At 44.1% G+C, this 20,180-nt stretch overlaps 1 protein-coding gene across 1 annotated transcript in view; it reads right to left on the bottom strand.

Annotated features, from left to right (window-relative positions):
• Positions 1 to 145: 145 nt before the first annotated feature.
• Positions 146 to 20,180, bottom strand: part of ZDHHC15 (zinc finger DHHC-type palmitoyltransferase 15) — a 42,538-nt gene continuing 22,503 nt past the window's right edge. Inside the window, exons 8-12 of the mRNA XM_061598307.1 lie at positions 18,923 to 19,055; positions 15,078 to 15,204; positions 14,516 to 14,625; positions 7,103 to 7,186; positions 146 to 4,792 (exon numbers count right to left, since the gene is read on the bottom strand). Of these exons, the coding sequence (XP_061454291.1) occupies positions 7,143 to 7,186; positions 14,516 to 14,625; positions 15,078 to 15,204; positions 18,923 to 19,055 (414 nt within the window). The 3' untranslated portion in view covers positions 146 to 4,792; positions 7,103 to 7,142. The remainder of the gene's footprint in view (positions 4,793 to 7,102; positions 7,187 to 14,515; positions 14,626 to 15,077; positions 15,205 to 18,922; positions 19,056 to 20,180) is intronic.

The raw sequence follows: 20,180 nt of genomic DNA, 5'->3' as shown, positions 1-20,180 counted from the left end.
GTTGGATTCCTCTTCCATTTAAATTAATGAAACACAGGAAGTACTCCGTTTCCATGAAAAGACTTTTGGGTAGCTTAAATGGCTAATACATCCAGGTTAGCTGCAACTACAGAAGCTATATAAGAGCTGATCATGCAGCTAGAGATAATTACCAACACATCACATTTAATTAGGTATCATCAATTCATCAAGCAGCCATTGAAACATTAACATTTGTTGCTGATACTCATAAAATATCCCAAAGAGTGCCTGTTTGGTCCCTGAAGCAAGCAAAAAATACTCATTCAGTACAGCTGATCTCTGTAAGCTGCACCTTCCCTGTGTGTCAAGCACAAGAGTGGGATGCTAGCAGGGTTGCTCTAGGGACCAGCCACAATTTCAGCCGGGCTCAATGAGCAACATCGGAATGGATTTTTTTTCTCTGCGTCCTCATTTGACAATAGTTGTGTTTCCTGCTTTACACAAAGGCACAGGAGAGAGGCAAATACTGTCCCCACGCCTGTCATGGCATTTGCTTGGTCCTTTGGGCTAACGTAGGTCACCATTCCCTTTGTTCTTGGCTTGAAAATATATGAAAAGCTGAACGAAGTGGAAGAAATGGATGACTGCACAAAATAAGGAGCATTGCTAAGGGTTAGGGCAGAGGCCCACGACAGCAATTTAGAGAAATCTTTCTTATGCTAATTTATGTTATACCTGCTTCTGGGAAAATAAGATGGTGGGGGACTGGAAACTCACCAGCGCTGTACTTTGCAGTGGGCCCAGCCATCCTGTAAGCCGCTTAAATAAGGTCAGGAGATCCTTGAGCCCACCACAAAAGACCACCCCCTCACCACTTACTCACCTGTTGGAAGTGCCAACACATTTAAATATACAATGTATTCAATATGTTTTAATCTGAAGATACTGGGCAGGTGTGTTCACTGGGCAGAGCAGCCTATCGCCTGTTATCTACAAATTGCCAGAGTTCTGTTCCTTAGAACAGGCAATGGACGCTTGCAAAATATTCCATCTGTTGCTAGTTTTACCCAGCATGTCTAGATATTCTTCATCACAGATGCTTTGAAGGGAAAAAAAAGGCTCATGAAACTGGTGGTAAGAAGAGAGGCGATACAAGTTAGAGCTACATAGTAAAACAGTTTTCTGTACTTGGGTTTTTAATCTGTGACCTACAATTGGGGATAACGTTGGCAGTGGTATACAGATACTGCATCGTTAGCAATCAGTTGTTAGCAATTGTCAGCCATCAGCTCTCTTTCATTCATGAGTGCACAAATCATTCTCTGTTGCAAATGTTTTGACCTAGAACTGCTGTGTTGGCAGGGACAGATAGGCATTGTAGACCAAAATATCTGGCGGGCACCAGGTTAGGGAAGGCTGCTGTAGCGGCTTGTTGAGTCCCATGTTCATAATGCTTAGCTGGACTTTATATTAGCAGATACTCTGTTCTGAAAAATCCTCTGGGCTTTCGAAATTGATGGCTGTTCATCATCAAAGATGTTCATTTAAGAAGCCCGTTTGCGTTGCAGTAAACCCCTTGTGAAGGTGTTCCAAGAGATATACTTAATCATTTTTGGATACCTCATACTGGGAAGTTTTAGTTAGGTAGATTATGAAATTAAGCAAAACTCCCCCTACCTAAAATGTTGATAAAAATACTTCACATGTATCCTAATTGTGCTGTTACAAGTGAACAGCTGTACGGGCCCCAGGCATCTACCATGGTAACAGAAGTGACAATAAGAACAACAGTCTGACAGTGTATGCCAAGAGAAGGTGGTAAGAACAGCATTTGCTTCCTGGTTCTGTACTGCCAGCCGTGGCATGAAATCTGAGAATTCTGAAAGACTGGAGGGAGGCCACCAGCTGCCTGGATCTGCCCAATAGCTCCAGTCACAGCTTTGGTGACAAAATGGAGCCTTCCATTCAACAGGCACAAGGAGGCTAGGAGTAGTAACATTCTGTTGCTAACTTGGTACCCTCCAGATGATGCTGATCTACAACTGCCATCAGCCTGAGCCAGCATGGCTAATGGTCAGGGATGATGCGAGTAGGACTCCAATAATCTGTAAGGCACCACAGTGGCTATCCTTGTCCTCTCCCCATTAAGACCAGACTCTAGCCATGCAGAGCTTATGCACCAGGATGTGGGTTGTGGTTTAAGTAAGCCCCAGCCACGCATATTTTATTTATTTGTATTTATACCCTGCCCTTTGTCCCAAAGGAAGCCCATAAGAAGAGCCTGGCTGCTGGATCAGACCAAAGGGGCCCATCTTAGTCCAGCATCCTGTTCTCACAACGGCCAACTGGATACCTACGGGAAGCCAATAAGCAAGACCCGAGCAACATAGCGCTCGCCCCACTTGTGGCTCCCAGCAACAAGTATTTCCACTCATGCTGACACTGATACTAAATGTAGTGTACAGCCATCACTGTGACCAGCAGCCTTATCCTCCACACATTTGTCTAAAGCCATTTAAGTTGGTGGCCATTGCTACATCTTGGGGCAGCAAATTCCAGAGCTTAACTGTGAGCTGTGTGAAAAAGTACTACCTTTTGTCTATCCTGAATCTTCCAACGTTCAACTTTGTTGGCTGATCCTACTTAGTTCTAGTATTAACAGAGAAGATTTACAGCAGCCTTTGCCAACCTGGCACCCTCCAGTAGTTTTGGACTACAACTCCCATCAGCCCCAGCTAGCTCAGCTGTTTTCACATTTAGAAGCAGATCTCAGTAAGGCTCCTGTTTCTTCATAGTTTTGTGTTTTTTTTGGAAAAAGGTGCTTTTTTAAAACCAGGAGCTACGTTGACAAGTTTTGAATCAATGGGCAGAGGGGTTACTGGCATGTTAAATGAGAATTGATTAAAAAGGAGCAGCTTCAATCAACAAAAAGGGGGGTATAGTTTAGTAACAACAGTAACAAATTACTATTTCTGACACCGGAAATGGAAGTTCCGTTTGGAAAGGAATATAAACATAACGTGAAAGTTGCCCAAATGCCTGTTTTGCACCAGGCACACATCACAGGAATTATATGTGGGACCAAGTTCACAACAGGCACACCCAGATGGCTAAGACGCAAACAGTGATCAATACTGCACATTATTCAGGGAAAGTGAAGCCTAAAGAAGTCCCATTGAGACAAGGTTTAAACACACGTAAGCTTGATTGCTTTCGGCGGGATTTTAGCATATTCCATTTTCTGTGGTGGCATCTTCACTTTGGGGGGGGGGGAAACAGTACATTAGCCATGGTCCATCACTAACTGAAGCCTTCCAGAGGCAATGTGGGGCCCCATAAATGAGACCAGTGAAAAGGGAGCAACCAATGGAAGAATTTCCGAGACAATGCTTTTAAAATGGTGCAGCATCTCTTTTCCCAGCTTCTTAGCAAGGACAGTAAAAAAATAATTTCCTTGCTGTTGAAGAACTGAGCTGTGCAACCCCCACCTCTGCAGCAGACATGCTGAAGACTCCAGTGCGATGTCAGTACAATGCTGGCAAGGACTCCTTTTGGTGCCCGGGTCTGTTAGGCAGGTTTGCATTTTCTCCTCTTGTGCATTGTTATGGACCACAGCAACAGAAGTCTCAGGAAAAAGTCTTATTTGGCGGAACCTACAAAATAGTTCTTGCATTGCCGAAAACCTCAGATGTAGTTACAAAAGGAAAAAAGGTCTACCAGAGCCCAGCACATCTAAGAGCACGTCTGTTAGACATTTCAAAAAAAGATTCTTAGTTTTATTTTTTTAAAGAAAGAGTCTCAGTCTCATTTGCTCATTCTACATGTGTATCACTTTCTTTCTACAAAGTTTTAAAAAGTCAGTGATAGTAGCCTGTGTCTGAGCTGTACTACTTCAGCCTGCTATGAGGCTCACATGATTGAAGGTTTCTCCATGCAAAACGTTTCCCTCTGCAGTGCTTGTCAGGAAGACAGCTAGTTTTGACAACTGTTTGCTGCACGTGGTCTATAACGTTTGGTCTATGGCTCCAATTTGCTATGCTGGCTGGGGCTGATGGGAGTTGCATCCCCAAACGTCTGGAGGGCACCACACTGGTGAAGGCTACATTCTGAAGTGGTGCAAACCAGGCACAGGTTGACCACTTCACGGAGTGCTGGGCCACTGCTGTCAAAGGCATTCCATGTCAGGAATCTGCCCGGCATTTGGGAGACAATTGTTGTAGGCATCTGCAACAAGGATTGTGCTTTATGGTTCTTCTTTTTCTTACACAGCACCCAAGAGGGTGTGTTTCTAGAACAAAAGGGCCAAAGTTCTTAGCAGAATCAAACAAAAGGATTTAAAAAGTGACATTAGGTATTGGGGGGGGGATTTATATATACGGATTACATGTGCAGTGCACTCTCGCTGGGTTTTCTGACAACAGCCAATTTGGCAGCCATGATTCCTGCTCAAAAGTCCAGTTGACCACCCATCTACTCCTTGTTGCCATTCTCGTTTAGTTGGCAAGATGAGACATAATGTGTGAAATCCAAGGTCTTGGATAGCTGCCATTAAGGCATTTGGAAAGGCATCTGCACTAACAGTTTTCACTTGTGCTGGATTAAGACATTCAAAAAAGGAAAAGGTCATGAATGGCCTTCATCATTCATGCCAAAGCTGCCCTGTTAAGAGTCAGTAATGTGTAGGAACCCTTGGAGGGAGTCAGCAGGCAAGTATCCCGAAGGACCATTTCAGACAGCCAGGACTAGCATCATATGATGACATTTTCTTGTCCTGATAATCGACGTGCTTCCTTTCCTGTTATTCCCCACGAATGTCCATCATGGAAGTAAGCTGAAATTCGGGGGGGGGGGGAGGGAGAGAGAGAGAGATTAGGATGGCACTGGTTGCAAGCGGATTCTTTTCCCCTGTTCTTAAGGAAAAAACTAGGTATGACATTGGATGCATCTTTGGATTTAACATGCATGTTTTGTTTTTTTTTAGAAAAATGCAAATAACAGCTGGGGGGGAGGGGGAAAAGACTGACCATTCCCAGGACCACAACAGGCTTGGGAGGGGGAGTTTTATACTTTTTCTTCTTTGCTATAATCCTAATGAAAGTTATTCCTCAGAAGCCACTGTCTGTGTTGGGAGGAAAGCTCCGACGAGTGCTGCAGAGCTAAACCATTCGTTGGGGAGGGGAATAGGGAAGGAGAGAGAGAGGTACCAGCCTGGGGATTTTGTGCAACAGCTTTTCTTTTAGGGCAGAACCAGGGCTGAGTCACACACTGGCTGTTCTGCCAGTTCCAGGGCATCTCCACCTCTCTCTTCTGAAAACGGGGGCACATGCCACTCGTCAAACCCCACCCCTTTTCACTGAAAACCCTGGTGGGAGCCGCTTGAGTGTGCGGGTGTGTTTTAATTCGCTTCAAAGAGATTTTGCAACTGATTGGCAGGTCAACCCGTTGCCCCTTCAGGTGTGGCCAACGGAACTGTTTTGCTGTAGGCAACTAATGTGCTCACAGCCACTGACGATGCGTAGAACACTGGCTGCTGTCCAAGGAACTGCTGCATGTTTCCTTGTCCTCTGTGCCCCCATCCCATAATGCTGAGCAAATATCTGACATGTTAGTCCAGCCCCACTTCGTTGGCTGCTGCTTGCAGGGTGGGGGGACTCAATGCAACTACATCCCATCATGCACTGAGATTTACTAGATGATACTAGGGGAGAGGAGACAAAGAGGCAATGGGGTTGCTGGTTTTGGAAGAAGCCGCACTTGCTCCTTATTGTCTACTTCTGCCCTTAGAATCTGCCACTGAGACTAGCAGGGATCGGCTTGGAAGATTGCCACAATTTGATGTTAGGCATACGGAATGCATGGGGCATCACTTGAAAAAGGCTCATCCTGGAGTGAAACACAGAAAAGCCATTTCTACAAATGATGCTTAAAATTAGAGACTGCATTTCCTCTGCCCACAAAACAAAAAGCCTACTTTCACTAGAATCTCTCTGTGTGATATATATTGTAGTTATAATGAAGGGTGTTATATAACCATCTTCCACTTTCCCTAACGCTCTAACAGCATCCACAAAAAACGTATTCCCCAGTGTTACATTTTCACAAGTCTTAAAGCTGGAAGCGGCTAGTTCAGTTTGCTCAAATGTTTTCCAAATGAGATCTTCACTGTCTGTTTATTCAAAGTATCCTTTAAGCTGGAGGCAGTTTCCTAAAATAGATGAGACATTCAGTGGTTTTCTAGAAAGCCACTCAACTTAGCAGTTCCTATTGAAAGGATCAATCAGGACTGTTTTGTTTGGAAATATATTCTTCAACTTTTTGACATTTAGAGATGATTTGGTCAACCTGGGATGCTCTTGCTCAAGAGCAGGCTAATCAATCAACGGTGTTTGTGAATTGTTGCTGTTTGGGATGATGGTTTATTTTCTGCAAATTCACACATGTAATTTAATATGCAACCTAAGACTATTATTCCAGACCAGGATATAAATGGATGAAGAAAAACAGGAAATTATTTCTTGAGGTGGATCTAAAACACCAAGAGAGGAAGAAAAATAGTCACTATCAGTCACACTGGCCCACACACGCATGTGCAAGAGTTCACACAATACTATAGCAAATTCTGTAGCAGTTCTCATGCTGCACAACAGGTTGCTCAAGCTTTCGATTTTGCTGCACATTTTTCACACAATGCTCTGCTGCAGGGGCAGCTAACATTTTTTAAGGGGCAGGGATCAGGCCCCCAAACTGAGAATTATCCACCCCTACTCTAATAAAAGGTGTAAAACAGCCTTTCTGTAAACAAAGGGCACCCCTGGCTCCAATCCATGGTCTTCCTTGCCAACAAAATGCTTTGATAGAAGCTGACCAAAACTCTTGTCAGAAAGCTTGTTTACATGCCCGTCCTTTCATAAAAGGAGGATCTTGGGTCTGTGAGCAGCAGCCTGAAGAACCCAGATTGTGCGAACATACCATCACTCCCAACAGATCCAGGTCAATTGCTGCCCTGGGCTCCTGCTGGGAGGAAGAGCAATATAAATAAATAAACAAATAAATAAATAAATAAATGTATGAAGCACTTACAAAACAAATCAAAGGAGATGGCACTATGGTTGTCTGAAAAACCAGAGGATAAAAAGCTTACCTGAGAGAGTGAGTTTTATACCATTGGCCTTGCAAAAACGCTACGTCTCCATTTCCACAGAAAGGGAAGTTCCTTGGTGGTAATCTAGTTTGTAAAGCATAAACAGTTACACCAAAGAAAAGGGATTCCTAAAGACAAATCTGAATGCTGCAAAACACAACTACAATAAAAGGTCACTCCAGGCTATCATTCTGGTCCAGGGTTACCCTCCTGACTTCCACTCTGAGACCACTTTATTTATTGGCACTATTCCACCCTTCTAACATTGGCTTCAATGACCGTCAATGAATTATGAAATATATTCCAGTTTGAAAGCAGTCAGGAGATTAGGTAGTCCACAACAGGGCAAAATACTGTGCAAAACAGGCCTATGTTGGAGCCATGGATGGAGTCTGCATTTAGTTACAGATTCTTGAGATGAACGGTGGGAGACGGCAGCAGACACTGACTTGGTTCCACTCAGCACATTAAATCATAGTTCAAATAAACAATGGTTTAAACTGAATGTGCAGCATGCTGAAATAGGGTTGCCAGGTTCAATCCCTGAGACTGATCCAGTATCTTTAGGAGAAAAGAAAGTCAGCCAAGTGCAGGTGTTCTTGCAACTCTGTAATGAGAAAAACCAGAGGTGGAATTCTCCCTTCTCCCTGCACAACTTTTAAAGATACAGAAGACCTCTTGGTTGCCAGGCCCAGCCTCAAGGGCTGATGGAGTCTAACATCACGGCGAGGGCCACAAGTTCCCCATCCGTGGTTTAATGCTATGTGGAGTCTCAGTGAGCCCAAGTGAAGTGGTGGATTACTTCTGCTGAGTTTATTTTCCATTTAAAAGAATCTCAGCCTAGTATTATGTGTAAACGAGGAATCCTGGCTTACAACAAACAGTGGTTAGTTAAATAAGCCAGGCTCAAACTCACGGTACCCAGGAGTAATCTACTGCAGAAGAGACCTAGAAGACCTCCTTTGCATGTCAGACTTGAATTAGCACAAACCAAACCAATACAACTAAAGGGGCTCCTGTATCCAGGTGACTGCTTGAAAGATAGGAAGCACCTTTGTAAGATTTTCCTAGAAGAAAGAATCATGGTGTTGGTTTTAGTCTTTCAAGCCTTAAATGGTTTGGGTCCCAGTTAAGTGAAGGACCACCTCTATTCCTGACACTAGTTCAGTGAAAGCGGCAGGCACAAGAGGGAGGCATCCCTCCAAGGTGGCCCAATGACTTTGGAATTCATTGCCTGCTAACAACAGGTCTTCAGAAAGGCTGTCAAGAGCTCCACGGAGTGGTCCTGGAGTGATGAAGAAGAAGGCGAAGACACAGAATGGGACCCGGCGGAGGGTCCTAGCAGCTGGCAACCAGGAAGTGCTAGGGCAGGAGGCTTCAGTACTTTTGACAGGGACAGCTCAGGGATGGCTGATCAGGAGCCCGTCCCTTCTCCTCCCCTCAACCCCCCTCTTCTCCCAAGGTGCTGCCACCATGTGCACCTCCTCTAGAGGAGGAGGATCTTGATGAGGCGGTGGCGCTCCCATCGCCCCAGACACGCAGACAACTGCGCCGGCAGGCTCAGCTGTCCCCCACTTTCCCACCTAGGAGGAGCGCTCACGTTAGCGTGCATTTTTGTCCTGTGACACCTTCCTCACACAAGCAGAAAGAGCCCACCCAAATCTACTTAAGGGTTGTAAGAGGTGCACCTAATTGCTGCGCCAGAGTCAGAGTAGCGATGCCCAGTGATGCTGTGCAGAGAAGCAGAACCTTGTCTGGCCTGTAAGCTGACCCATAAAGCACTCTAAACTGAAGTTTCTCATTAAAAGCACAGGAGAAAAATACACCGGCAAGTCTGAGTCTGATTCCAACAGGATTGGCCAGGACAAAGGCCTTGAAGACCCACTTATTTTCACTGGCTTATTCATGGGTGATTCTCTGTGCTGCTATTGAGTTCCTTTGGGCTGATGGCCTTGTGAAAATGTCTGTGTTTTATCTTTGGGCTGGATGTGGATTTATTATTGCTGGTTCTGTTAAAACTGTGAGCCTGATAGGAGGCTTTGCATTGCGTTCTATTTCATTATGTTGGAATTGTATTTTTATCTGTTAACAGTTACTGGGCAAATATTTTCAATAAAAACAGATGTTTTAAAAGTGACTAAGGCTGCAACCCCACACCGTCTTACTTGGAGTTAACGCCGCTGAATGCAAGAAGACTTAATTCTGAGTAGATATGTATGTATACTGCACTGTAATCTAAGAACATTTTCTCTTTCTCTCATAGGCAGACACCTGCGTGGAATGGATTTCTTCTTCTGCAATCGATATGGTGCAACATCAGGAGATGTTGCCCAAAGCCAGGAGCACAAAAGCCACTCAGAGCCAACGCTGAAGGAAGCCACTGCAACATTTTTTCTGAGACCCCAGAGAGTACATTTCCCTAGCAGTGCTGGCACTTGAAGTGCAAGTCTTGCGCAAGGCGGCTTATTAAATTTTGCAGTGAAGCATCCTTCAGAGCATGTTTTAGCACAGAACAATGTCAATGCAAACGCAGACAAGCAGAGAGTGGAAGGAATGCATTGTCAGAAAGGGAGAGGGAGTTTCACTTCAATCCCTTTCTAGGGTTTCTAGGACACTGAGGAGTTTTTGCAAGACGACTTGACCAGTTCTGCAGCTCCCTTGACTGGCTTTACTGGATATGCTGGTAGAGGAACAGGGGTGAGAGCATTTAGATACTCTTTGGATGAACTGATTTTGCCTAAAGCAAAAACCGTGGTAGGTTGGGTTTGTTTGCTTATTTGTTTATTTCTGCATGTACTGAGAGACAGACTGGTGGTTCAATCAGCAGCAGAAAAAGAGAAAGTTGGATGCCTTTCCGAGTTCCGTGACAAGACTCGCACAAAGTCAGTAACAAATTAAACTGGCACCAGAGGACTCACCAGCAGTTTGAGGCTTACTCTTTTAAAGCACATGCAAAATATCTGGCAAGGTGTCAGAGGTTTGACGCTCAGGGCCCTCTCAAAGCTCTTTGCTCTCTTGGACAGGGACATCCTGCATGCGAGTTCAGAGGGAACTCTGGGACAACCAAAAATTCTGGGGCATTCTCTCAATGCGTGTTGAGAGTTGGCCATATTGGAAGCAGAGCAAGTGCCTCAGCCTGCTAGCCACTTCTAAATCCCTCTTCCAGTTATGTTGCCTGGCCTGCCAGTACGGCTGCAGCTGGAAGGGCTCAAACTGGGACAGCCCCATAGGAAGGCAGCACGTGGGCCACAAGGGCTCAGGGTCAAATAGGGTCAGGAAAGAAGGTGGGAGGCAGGCCTCCTCCCTGCAAGGCCTGTCCACTCCATACACTGACCATGAACAAGGGGCACGGGGGGCTACCCAGACCAAGAGACCAAGAAGAGAGTGCCACCTGGCCCTCCCCAGCTGCATCCCCGGCAGGGACTCTTGTCCGAGTGGAGAGAAACAGGAAGTCTGGAGAAGGGAAATCTGGGCCCCCAGTAATGTAGCCCTCCCGTAATTGGGGATCTACAAGAGGAGGCCTAACTCTGAGCCCTGACTCCTGGATCAGAGGGGGGGAAACATAGATTGCCCAAATCTTCCCAGACAGCTGGGACAGCTTCATAGTTGCTCTTAATTCACAGAGCTATATATTATTTCATTTCATCATTTATTATTATCCAATTTATTAGCTGCCCTTCACCATCAGGTCCCAAGGCGGGCTTCAACAATTTAAAATTGTAACTTGTTTTAAGCTGCTTACAGAATGACAGCAATAGTATGGGTTTGTTAACTTTAGTGACTAAAACGCCTTTTCTGATTGATTCAGAAGTAGCAGGAATATCCGGAGGGCTGGAGGAGAGAGACTGAACATCAACCTCTCCCCTGCAATGCCTCTGTTGTTGCTGACAGAACCTTTAAGAGCTGAACCAGATTATTGGGGGGGGGGAGGCAGCATGTGAGAGATCATCTGCTGCTGCAGGCTGTAAGAAATCTGGTTGCCCTTTCCTGGTTGTGCATCACAGTTGATACCTGTCTGCACCCGAGAGTTTATCATATCAGGCTTTGGTTTACATATCTTAACATAAATTATATCAACTGATGCAAGTTTTAATGATCTGTCTATTTTATAATGAATTTAAAATGTTACAATGTTGGTATTATCAAAGTGAAAGGATGATGATGATGATAATGATTTATTAAAACATAATATGGCAATCCAAATAAACAATCTGGATTGCCATATTATGGATATAAATTTAAATTTATATGGATATACATTTAATGGACAGGATAGAAATTTAATAAATAATGTTTTGCAATAAATCTGTATTAGACTGTTGTAACAATTAGGGATGTGCTTGAATTTCACAAAATTCTAATTTGACACCGGATTTCCTATTTATTTCCTTTTGTTTTGTCTTCATGGATCAGGTTTTTTTCTAGCGGTTTTGTGTGGCTGAAACAGATTTTTTTTAAAAAATGCTTCAATAATATTGATATTACTATCGATATTTTCCTCAAAATATCAAAATTAATACTGATATTTTCCTCAAAATATTTATATTGGTATTCTGAGGAAAATATAGATTTTTTTAAAAAAAAATCGATGAAAAGACAGTATTTTAAAAAATATTTTGCCGGAAACCCCCCCGAAGCAGCATTTATCACAACTAGCAAACATTGATTTCTTATGAAGCGGTACCAGAAGGAAGTTTGACGGAGTGAAAATTGAACCAGCACCGAAATGTGGATCCCATCCCTAGTAACAATGTATTGATGCGTACTTTGGCTGTTGCGTCGTGAGCCACTTTGGACTTATTTATGTGGAAAAGCAGTATACAAATTGAAATAATAGTAATTTGTGGTATCTGTTTTTAGTCAATCTTATTCATTTTAAAAATCCCACTTTGTGTCAAAGGCCCCCTCCTCACCCTACTTTATTCATATGAATAGTTACAAATGTTTAATTAGGCGGGGGAAAAGAGCAGCGCAGGCCCAGCAGTGGCAGCACCTGCTTACAGCTTCAAGGGCCAAGGATTCATCCGCTTTTTGGAAGCTTGTGGCCAGGGGTTGGCCAAAGTCCATTGTTAACCTCGATTATTACATTTCTGTGACCGCTTGGGAGTTGCATTTTCACAATATCTATTCTAGGGGTCAAACTATGGCCAGTCACATTGAGATCCCTCTAAAGGATCTCCCTAACTGGCCACCCGTTTCGGTGAAGGAAGTTATCTCGTTAATAGCTAGCTTGAAGATGGGTAAAGCCCCTGGGTCTGATAATATCCCTGCAGAAGCATTTAAATCTGACCCTGAGTGGTGGGCTCCGATCCTGGCAGCTCTATTCACGAGCATAGATCAAACAGCCTGTATTCCAGAGGATTGGGGCCTAGCCATTATTGTTCCCATTTTTAAAAAAGGAAGCCGGGCAGACCCATCAAATTATAGGCCTATTAGCCTGCTGAGTCTTGTCAGCAAGTTATATGCAAGACATCTACTTATAAAATTACACAGCTGGCTGGAGCAGGAAAATATTCTTGAGGAACAAGCTGGTTTTAGAGAGAATCAATCAACTATTGATCACGTTCTCGTCCTTCAACATCTTATAGAAAAATATTCGAACAAACCGGGTGGGGTGTTGTATGCTGCCTTCATAGATTTTAAGTCCGCCTTCGATCTCATACCAAGAGACAGGCTCTGGGCTAAACTGGAGTCTGCCAACATCAATAGACGTTTACTAGCACTCATACGTTGTTTATATCAGGACACCCAAGTCCGTATTAGATGCGATAGTGCAGGCAGCTTGTCTAGGCCAATCACCTCTGTCAAAGTAGTTAAACAGGGTTGTGTTTTGGCCCCCACGCTCTTTAATTTCTACATTAACTCCTTAATCAAAAGCTTGTTGGAGGTCCCCTCGCATTGTCCTACTCTTTCAAATAGGCCTATATCTACTCTTCCCTATGCCGATGATGCTATGCTGATATCTCTTACTTGCACAGGGCTCCAACGGTTGCTTAAAGCTTTGGCTAGCTACTGTAACAACGAGTCGTTGGTCATCAACTATGATAAGTCCAAGGTCGTGGTGTTCTCCAGGAAGCGGAGAAAACGCCGGTGGTGTTTAAATGGGACCGTATTAGACCAAGTGCCCTCATATAGATACCTGGGGATAACCTTACACTCTTCTGGAGCGTGGCACGTACAGGCAAAGAACGCCTTGGCCAACGCCCAGATGAGTTCTAAGGCTTTCCTCTCTTTCTATTATACGAAAGGGGGACAACATGTACCTTCTGCCATACAAGTATTTACAACCAAAGTTATCTCCCAACTATTATATGGTGCTCAGACAAGTAATTATGGCAATCACTCCTCTTTTGAAACCATCCAAACTAAGTTTCTTAGGAGTATATTGGGTACTCCCCCTTGTGTCCCCAATGCCATTTTACGCCTTGAAGCCGGCCTTCCCACAACTGAGGCGCGTATTTGGATTCTTAAGTTCAAATACTGGTTAAAATTAATGCTACTCCCAGTCAGTCTGGCCCCTCTGGTCCTATCCGACGTCTTCCATTCAAAATGGAAGAAATCTTTAGACACGAAACTTTCACGATTAGGTTACACTACTCCCATTCTTTTGGCGGCAGGTTTCCTCCAAGCGAAGTTGTGCATTACCCAGAGAATTTTAGATATGGAATTCCAAAACCACCTGGTTTTTGTTCATTCTTACCCTGGTTTTAATTGTTGCGCAAAGCCTTTTACCCTGGCGCAACATCTGGCCTATTTGGATACCCCCAGGATCAGGAAAGCTTTTACTCTGGCTAAGCATAATGTTCTGCCATCTGCCCTATTAGAGGGCAGGTATCGAAAAATTCCAGTTGCAGAACGTCTTTGCCCCTGTGGAGCTGGCGTCATTGAAAATATAAGACATGTTTTACTAGATTGTTCTTTTTATGATGACCTTAGATGTTTGCTTATCACCCCCATCCTACGAAGACTCCCGGGTAGGGATGCAGAGTATTATGTGAATTATCTTTTAGCAGTTATTGATTCCCGTGTCTCTTCCAAAGTGGCGGGGTTTTGTGCTGCAGCCATCAAATTTCGCAAAGCTTTACTAGCACTCTAATTTTAATATTTGAGAGATGGTTTTAATCTGAGCTAATGAACTAGCGCTAGCAGCTGTGTATATGTTGTTTTGTACTGCTTCTCTGAGATGTAATGTGTTTATTTTTATTCTGTTCTGACACGCTGGTCTTCGACCGCAATAAACCATTCATTCATATGTCTATCATTTTCACCATCCAAGAACCTTGTGAAACAGATTCATGCCGCAACAATTGTGCCAGTCTTGAAGATGCTGCAAGACTCTGTTGTTGCAACAAACTAACACAGTGACTCCCCCAGGATCAATGCACAAGCTCCATGCACACTTCCCATCCTTACCACGGCAGTCATCATCCAAGCCATCTTCTTCCCATTGCTCTTCACTCGCTAGCAGCGGATTCCTCGCTTCGCTCAACGTTCTTGTTGGGAAAAAATGCCCGTCACCTTGACTGTGGAGACAAAAGCAGCACATTGGCAAGGGAACTGGGCTCTATTCCACTGAAGAAGAGGCAAAATAGAATACAATACAATAAAGCAGATTCTTTTTTTCTACTTTTACCTGGAAACTTTTCGCAAAACTCAGTCTTGGATCCAGACCTTCCCTGCACCCCAGGAATGATTAGGAGATCTTGCGCTCCTGATTTGAGCCCATGTTCAGTGTGGTGTAGTGGTTAAGGTGCTGGACTAGGACCTGGGAGACCAGGGTTCGAATCCCCACACAGCCATGGAGCTCACTGGGTGACCTTGGGCCAGTCACTGCCTCTCAGCCTCAGAGGAAGGCAATGGTAAACCCCCTCTGAATACCGCTTACCATGAAAACCCTATTCGTAGGGTCGCCGTAAGTCGGAATTGACTTGAAGGCAGCCCATTTCCATTTTCTGCTTGCAAGCAGTCCACTCACCTGGATACCACAGGAAGGAGCCAGAGTCTCTTTTCCTCTCCGAACACTTGCTGAAGATTTTTTACAAAGCCAAGATTAAACCCATTTTTGTCAGGGCCATTAGGAAACACTGGAGCTGAAAAAGCCTCTGCAGGAAAACGCAAAAGTGTGAAAATTGATTTATCACCATTCTTTCTAATACTGAACTTGGTAGCTGGAAGTGAAAAGGGGGCGCCACCCCCAAATGGGAGTGGTTTCTGCCTGCTCAAAAGCAGCCATCTCCCACCTGGTGCCCTCCTGTTCTGGGGCGACAGAGTCGAAAGACCACCTTTAGCTCCTCCTTCCCTTGAACTAGTCCACCTCAGTTTGTCATTAGAATAGCTCATAATGAAGAATTTGCATCTGAGTTTACTTATTTCTTCCTCCCTTCCAATTCATTTTCTTTTTGTGTCATGTATTTTTTATATTGTATGTCTGACAGAAGGGACTGTCTTGTTTGTAGCGATTTGTAAGCCACTCTGGAAGCCTTTCTTCTTTAAAAATGAAGGGTGGGATTTAAAGTAAATAAAATAAAATATAAATAAAAGCCTAGGTGCCACTACCATAAAGGACCACTAATGAAGGGATGGTCAGACTGTAGTTTGGGATCTACTGGTAGATCTCTGGGCAATCTGCAGTAGTTCAGCAACAGTTTCTGACTCCCAACAATGACAACGAAAAGCCTTTTCCCAGCTAAATTCAGCTGCTTGAAATAAAGAAAGCTTGCATTAACTGGGAACAGACTTTTATATGAAAGGACTATGAACTCAGTTCAGTTCTTAGGGTGAAATTTTATTCAGAGTAGGGATGGAAAGATCTGTGAATTTTGGTTTTCTCCAGTTTTCCAGTCTTAAATTCAAGTCTCCACATTTCTACAGCAATTTGCAATTTTAAAAAAGATCCTCACAAAAATTCTAAAGCATTTTAGTGTGAATTTCTCCTAATAATCCATTTTTGTATGAAGTTTTGACTAAGGTACATATTTTTGCAAGCACGATCACTCCCATGCGTCCCCTCCTATGTAGAGCTCATACAGCTCCATGGTATACCGTGGAGCTGAGAGTGATGAAGCAAGAGAGGAGGAGGCTGGAGTGCAGATGGAGGCGAACTCCCGACGAATGCAATTATGCCTTGGTAAGTGCCTGTTCTAAGCGGTATATAGTAGTGGTGAGGGCAGCAAAAAAGAGATATTTTGCTGCCACAATTAAGGCATCTCTTTACCGCCCAGTGGAGCTCTTTAAAACTGTACGAGGGCTTTTACATTCTGGCCCTCGGGATATTATAGACTCATTTGTAGCCCGCTGTGAAGAGTTCGCCAGGCACTTCCAAGATAAGATCGCATGCATTCGTCGGGACTTAGACTCCAATATTATAGCAGTTGGTCCTAATGAAGCATCCAGATCACGGTCTTGTCCTCATTTATTGGATGAGTTTCAGTCAGTGCAGCTCGAGGATGTTGACAAGATCCTTGGACTGGTGCGGGCGACCACGTCTGTTCTAGATCCTTGCCCCTCTTGGCTGGTGAAAGCTGGCAGGACCGGAACCGCCGGCTGGGCCAAGGAGGTAATAAATGCCTCTTTAAGAGAGGGAGTGGTCCCTGACTGCCTAAAAGAGGTGGTGGTGAGACCGCTCCTGAAGAAATCCTCTTTGGACCCAGATAACCTGAACAACTATAGACCTGTGGCGAATGTTCCGTTCCTGGGCAAGGTTCTGGAACGGGTGGTTGCCGGCCAGCTCCAGGGGCTCTTGGATGACACTGATTATCTTGATCCATTTCAATCCGGTTTTAGGTCCGGTTTTGGCACCGAAACAGCCTTGGTCGCCCTGTATGATGACCTTTGTCGGGAGAGGGACAGGGGGAGTGTGACTCTGTTGATTCTCCTTGATCTCTCAGCTGCTTTTGATACCATCGACCATGGTATCCTTCTGGGGAGACTCACGGAGTTGGGAGTCGGGGGTACTGCTTGGCAGTGGCTCCGCTCCTACTTGGTGGGTCGTCACCAGAAGGTAGTGCTTGGGGAACACTGCTCGACACCCTGGACTCTCCATTGTGGAGTCCCGCAGGGATCGGTACTGTCCCCCATGCTTTTCAACATCTACATGCAGCCGCATGAGGAGTTTTGGGGTGCGTTGTCATCGGTATGCTGATGACACGCAACTCTATTTCTCCTTTTCATCCTCTTCAGGTGAGGCTGTTAACGTGCTAAACCGTTGCCTGACCGCGATAATGGACTGAATGGTGGCTAACAAACTGAAGCTCAATCCAGACAAGACCGAGACGCTGTTGGTGAGTGCCTTCACTGCCCAGATGGAGGATGTTCATCCTGTTTTTGATGGGGTTACACTCCCCTTGAAGGAACAGGTTCGTAGCTTGGGAGTTCTTTTCGATCCTTCCTTGTCTCTCGAGGCCCAGGGGGCCTCGGTGGCACGGAACGCTTGTTACCATCTTCGACTGGTAGCCCAGCTACGTCCCTATCTGGACAGTGATGACCTCGCCTCAGTTGTTCACGCTCTGGTAACTTCTAGGTTGGACTACTGCAATGCGCTCTACGTTGGGCTGCCCTTGAAGATAGTTCGGAAACTACAGATAGTCCAGAATGCAGCGGCCAGACTACTGACGCGGACCAGAAGGTCTGGCCCGTCTGCACTGGCTTCTTATTTGTTTCCGGGCTAAATTCAAAGTGCTGGTTTTGACCTATAAAGCCCTACACGGCATGGGACCACAATACCTGGTGGAGCGCCTCTCCCAATATGAAACTACCCGTACACTGCGCTCAACATCTAAGGCCCTCCTCCGAGTGCCATCCCATCGAGAAGCTCGGAGGGTGGTGACCAGAACTAGGGCCTTCTCGGTGGTGGCCCCCGAATTGTGGAATAGTCTCCCCAATGAGGTACGTCTGGCGCCAACGCTGCTATCTTTCCGGCGCCAGGTGAAAACCTTTTTATTCTCCCAGGCATTTTAAAATGTATCTTAATAATTGTTTTTATCGTGTATTTTAAACAGTATCTTATTATTGTTATATTTTGATGTTGCTTGGTTTTTGTTGTTTGTTGTTTTGATTTTTGATTCTGTTATATTTACTGTATTTATATATTTTGCTTGTTTTATCTTTTATGTACACCGCCCAGAGAGCCTTTTTGGCTTAGGGTGGTATATAAATTAAATTAAATAAATAAATAAATTTCCCCTAATATACAGAAAACCCTTTTTTGTTATTTTCACGAATATATTCATTTTTATGCACACTTTCCCTGAACATATGTATTTTTGTAAACATTGTTTGGGTGGAGAACTGCGTTGCAAAATTTGCATAAGTGCAAAGTTTGAAGGATGGCTGCACCTCAGTTCTCAAATTGTTTCAGAAAGTATGAATTTGATAGAATCAGTGTCAAATGTGAACTAAATCAATTTTTTCAACCACCCTTAGTTCAAAGGCATCCTATTCTTTAATTCTGGCTATCTCTTTACACTTGGCTTTGGCTAGCAGATCTTGGGGCGACAGTAAAAAATGGAGTAGATCTGACAAGCCCGAGGTCAGCCCACCCCCTGCTCTAATGGACACCCATTCAGCCTACAGCCTCAGCTGAAGTTCTCACATGGGAGGATGCCAGTGTAGGAATTTGGCTGCCATTCTTAGGGATTTGGATAATGGACATCTGTCAAGTGGAAAAGTGTGATTTTGATCTACAGGCATCACACTCTCCACATCTCATGTCTGTCTGGATAGGCACAGAACATTTTCTGGCACAAACCAGTCCTTTCAAACCCTCTCCACGCCCCTCTGCTCCTAACCAAAAACCAATGTGGAGTAGGTGAAATAGCTTACCCAATGTAGACCTGTTTCGACTGACGAGCCAGCAGTGGTAGCCAAAGAGGAACAGGAGGCTAACAAAAAACATGATTGCCACAAAAAGAAGGAAAAGGATATGGAACTTGGAGCGGCCATTGGTCAGTTCCATCTGCAAAGAAAAGGGAAGCAAAACAGGGTGAGCAGAAGCTGGAAAAAACAGACCAACAGCTCCCAAACCTTTTCCCCCACAGACTATTTGAAAATTGCAAGAGGTTCTTGGAGGACCACTTGATTTTTTCCCTGTCTGTTGTAGCAATTGCAATGCACTGTGCTAGAGGATGTATGATTCTGAATTGTATTTATATTGCTTTTTTATTTCCTATACACTGTATGTACTACAATTTGAATTCCAAAATCACTTCTTTTATTTCTTATCTACTGTATCTATGGAATTAAAACTCTAATACAAGAAAACACACACAATATATAGGAAATAAAAGCAGCAACAAGAATGAAATTAAAGGTCAATGTGAATATTTAACGGGATGGGTGTGCCTCTCGCTCTGCCTTTCCAGCTCCTGATTCTCTCCACTCTTTTTAAGTTGCTTCCTCTTGTTCAGTCTTCTGTGCTCCTAATCTTCTCCGCTCCTTTCAAGTGCCTCCTTCTAGGGATGTGCTAGAATTCAGCCCAATCTGGATTTGGTACTGAATTTTCCATTAATACGTTTATTCGCTATCATTGCAGATCAGATTTTTATGTAGCAAATTTCTGGGACTATTTTTGAAAACAGTTTTTTTTTTTAAAAAAAATCCACCTCTTAAACATTGATTGTAAGAAAGGTAATTTTTCAATATTTCCTTTAAAAATACCGATATTTTAAAAGGAAATATTATTTCCTTCAAAATACCAATATTTCCTTTTCCTTTTAAAATACTGATATTAATATTGATATTTTTGTCAAAGTGAAAAAAACACCTCAGATCAGTAAAAGCAGCACCTAGCGGATACAGAATCAATGCCGGCCTGTTAGCTTGATAGAATGCTTTTCAACTGGCACCAGCCAACGGATCCCATCCCTACTCCTTTCCCATCACTCTGGTGCATTCTGCTCATCTTCCGGGTGGACTACCAGGTTCTTAGAAGGATGGAGACACTGCTGTGCCTGGTGTTCACAGCCACTGCTCCAGCCATTCTTCACAGATATGCCATAGACCAACAGAGTGAAGCTTGCAGACCAGTGTGAACTAGACCATAATAAAACTTCATGCACCTTTATTATCAGTCATGCAGATC

This window comes from Rhineura floridana, chromosome 16 (assembly GCF_030035675.1).
Source record: "Rhineura floridana isolate rRhiFlo1 chromosome 16, rRhiFlo1.hap2, whole genome shotgun sequence".
NCBI lineage: Eukaryota > Metazoa > Chordata > Lepidosauria > Squamata > Rhineuridae > Rhineura > Rhineura floridana.
Note: the sequence above shows the minus strand (reverse complement) of the source record. Positions and strands in the feature narration are given on the sequence as shown.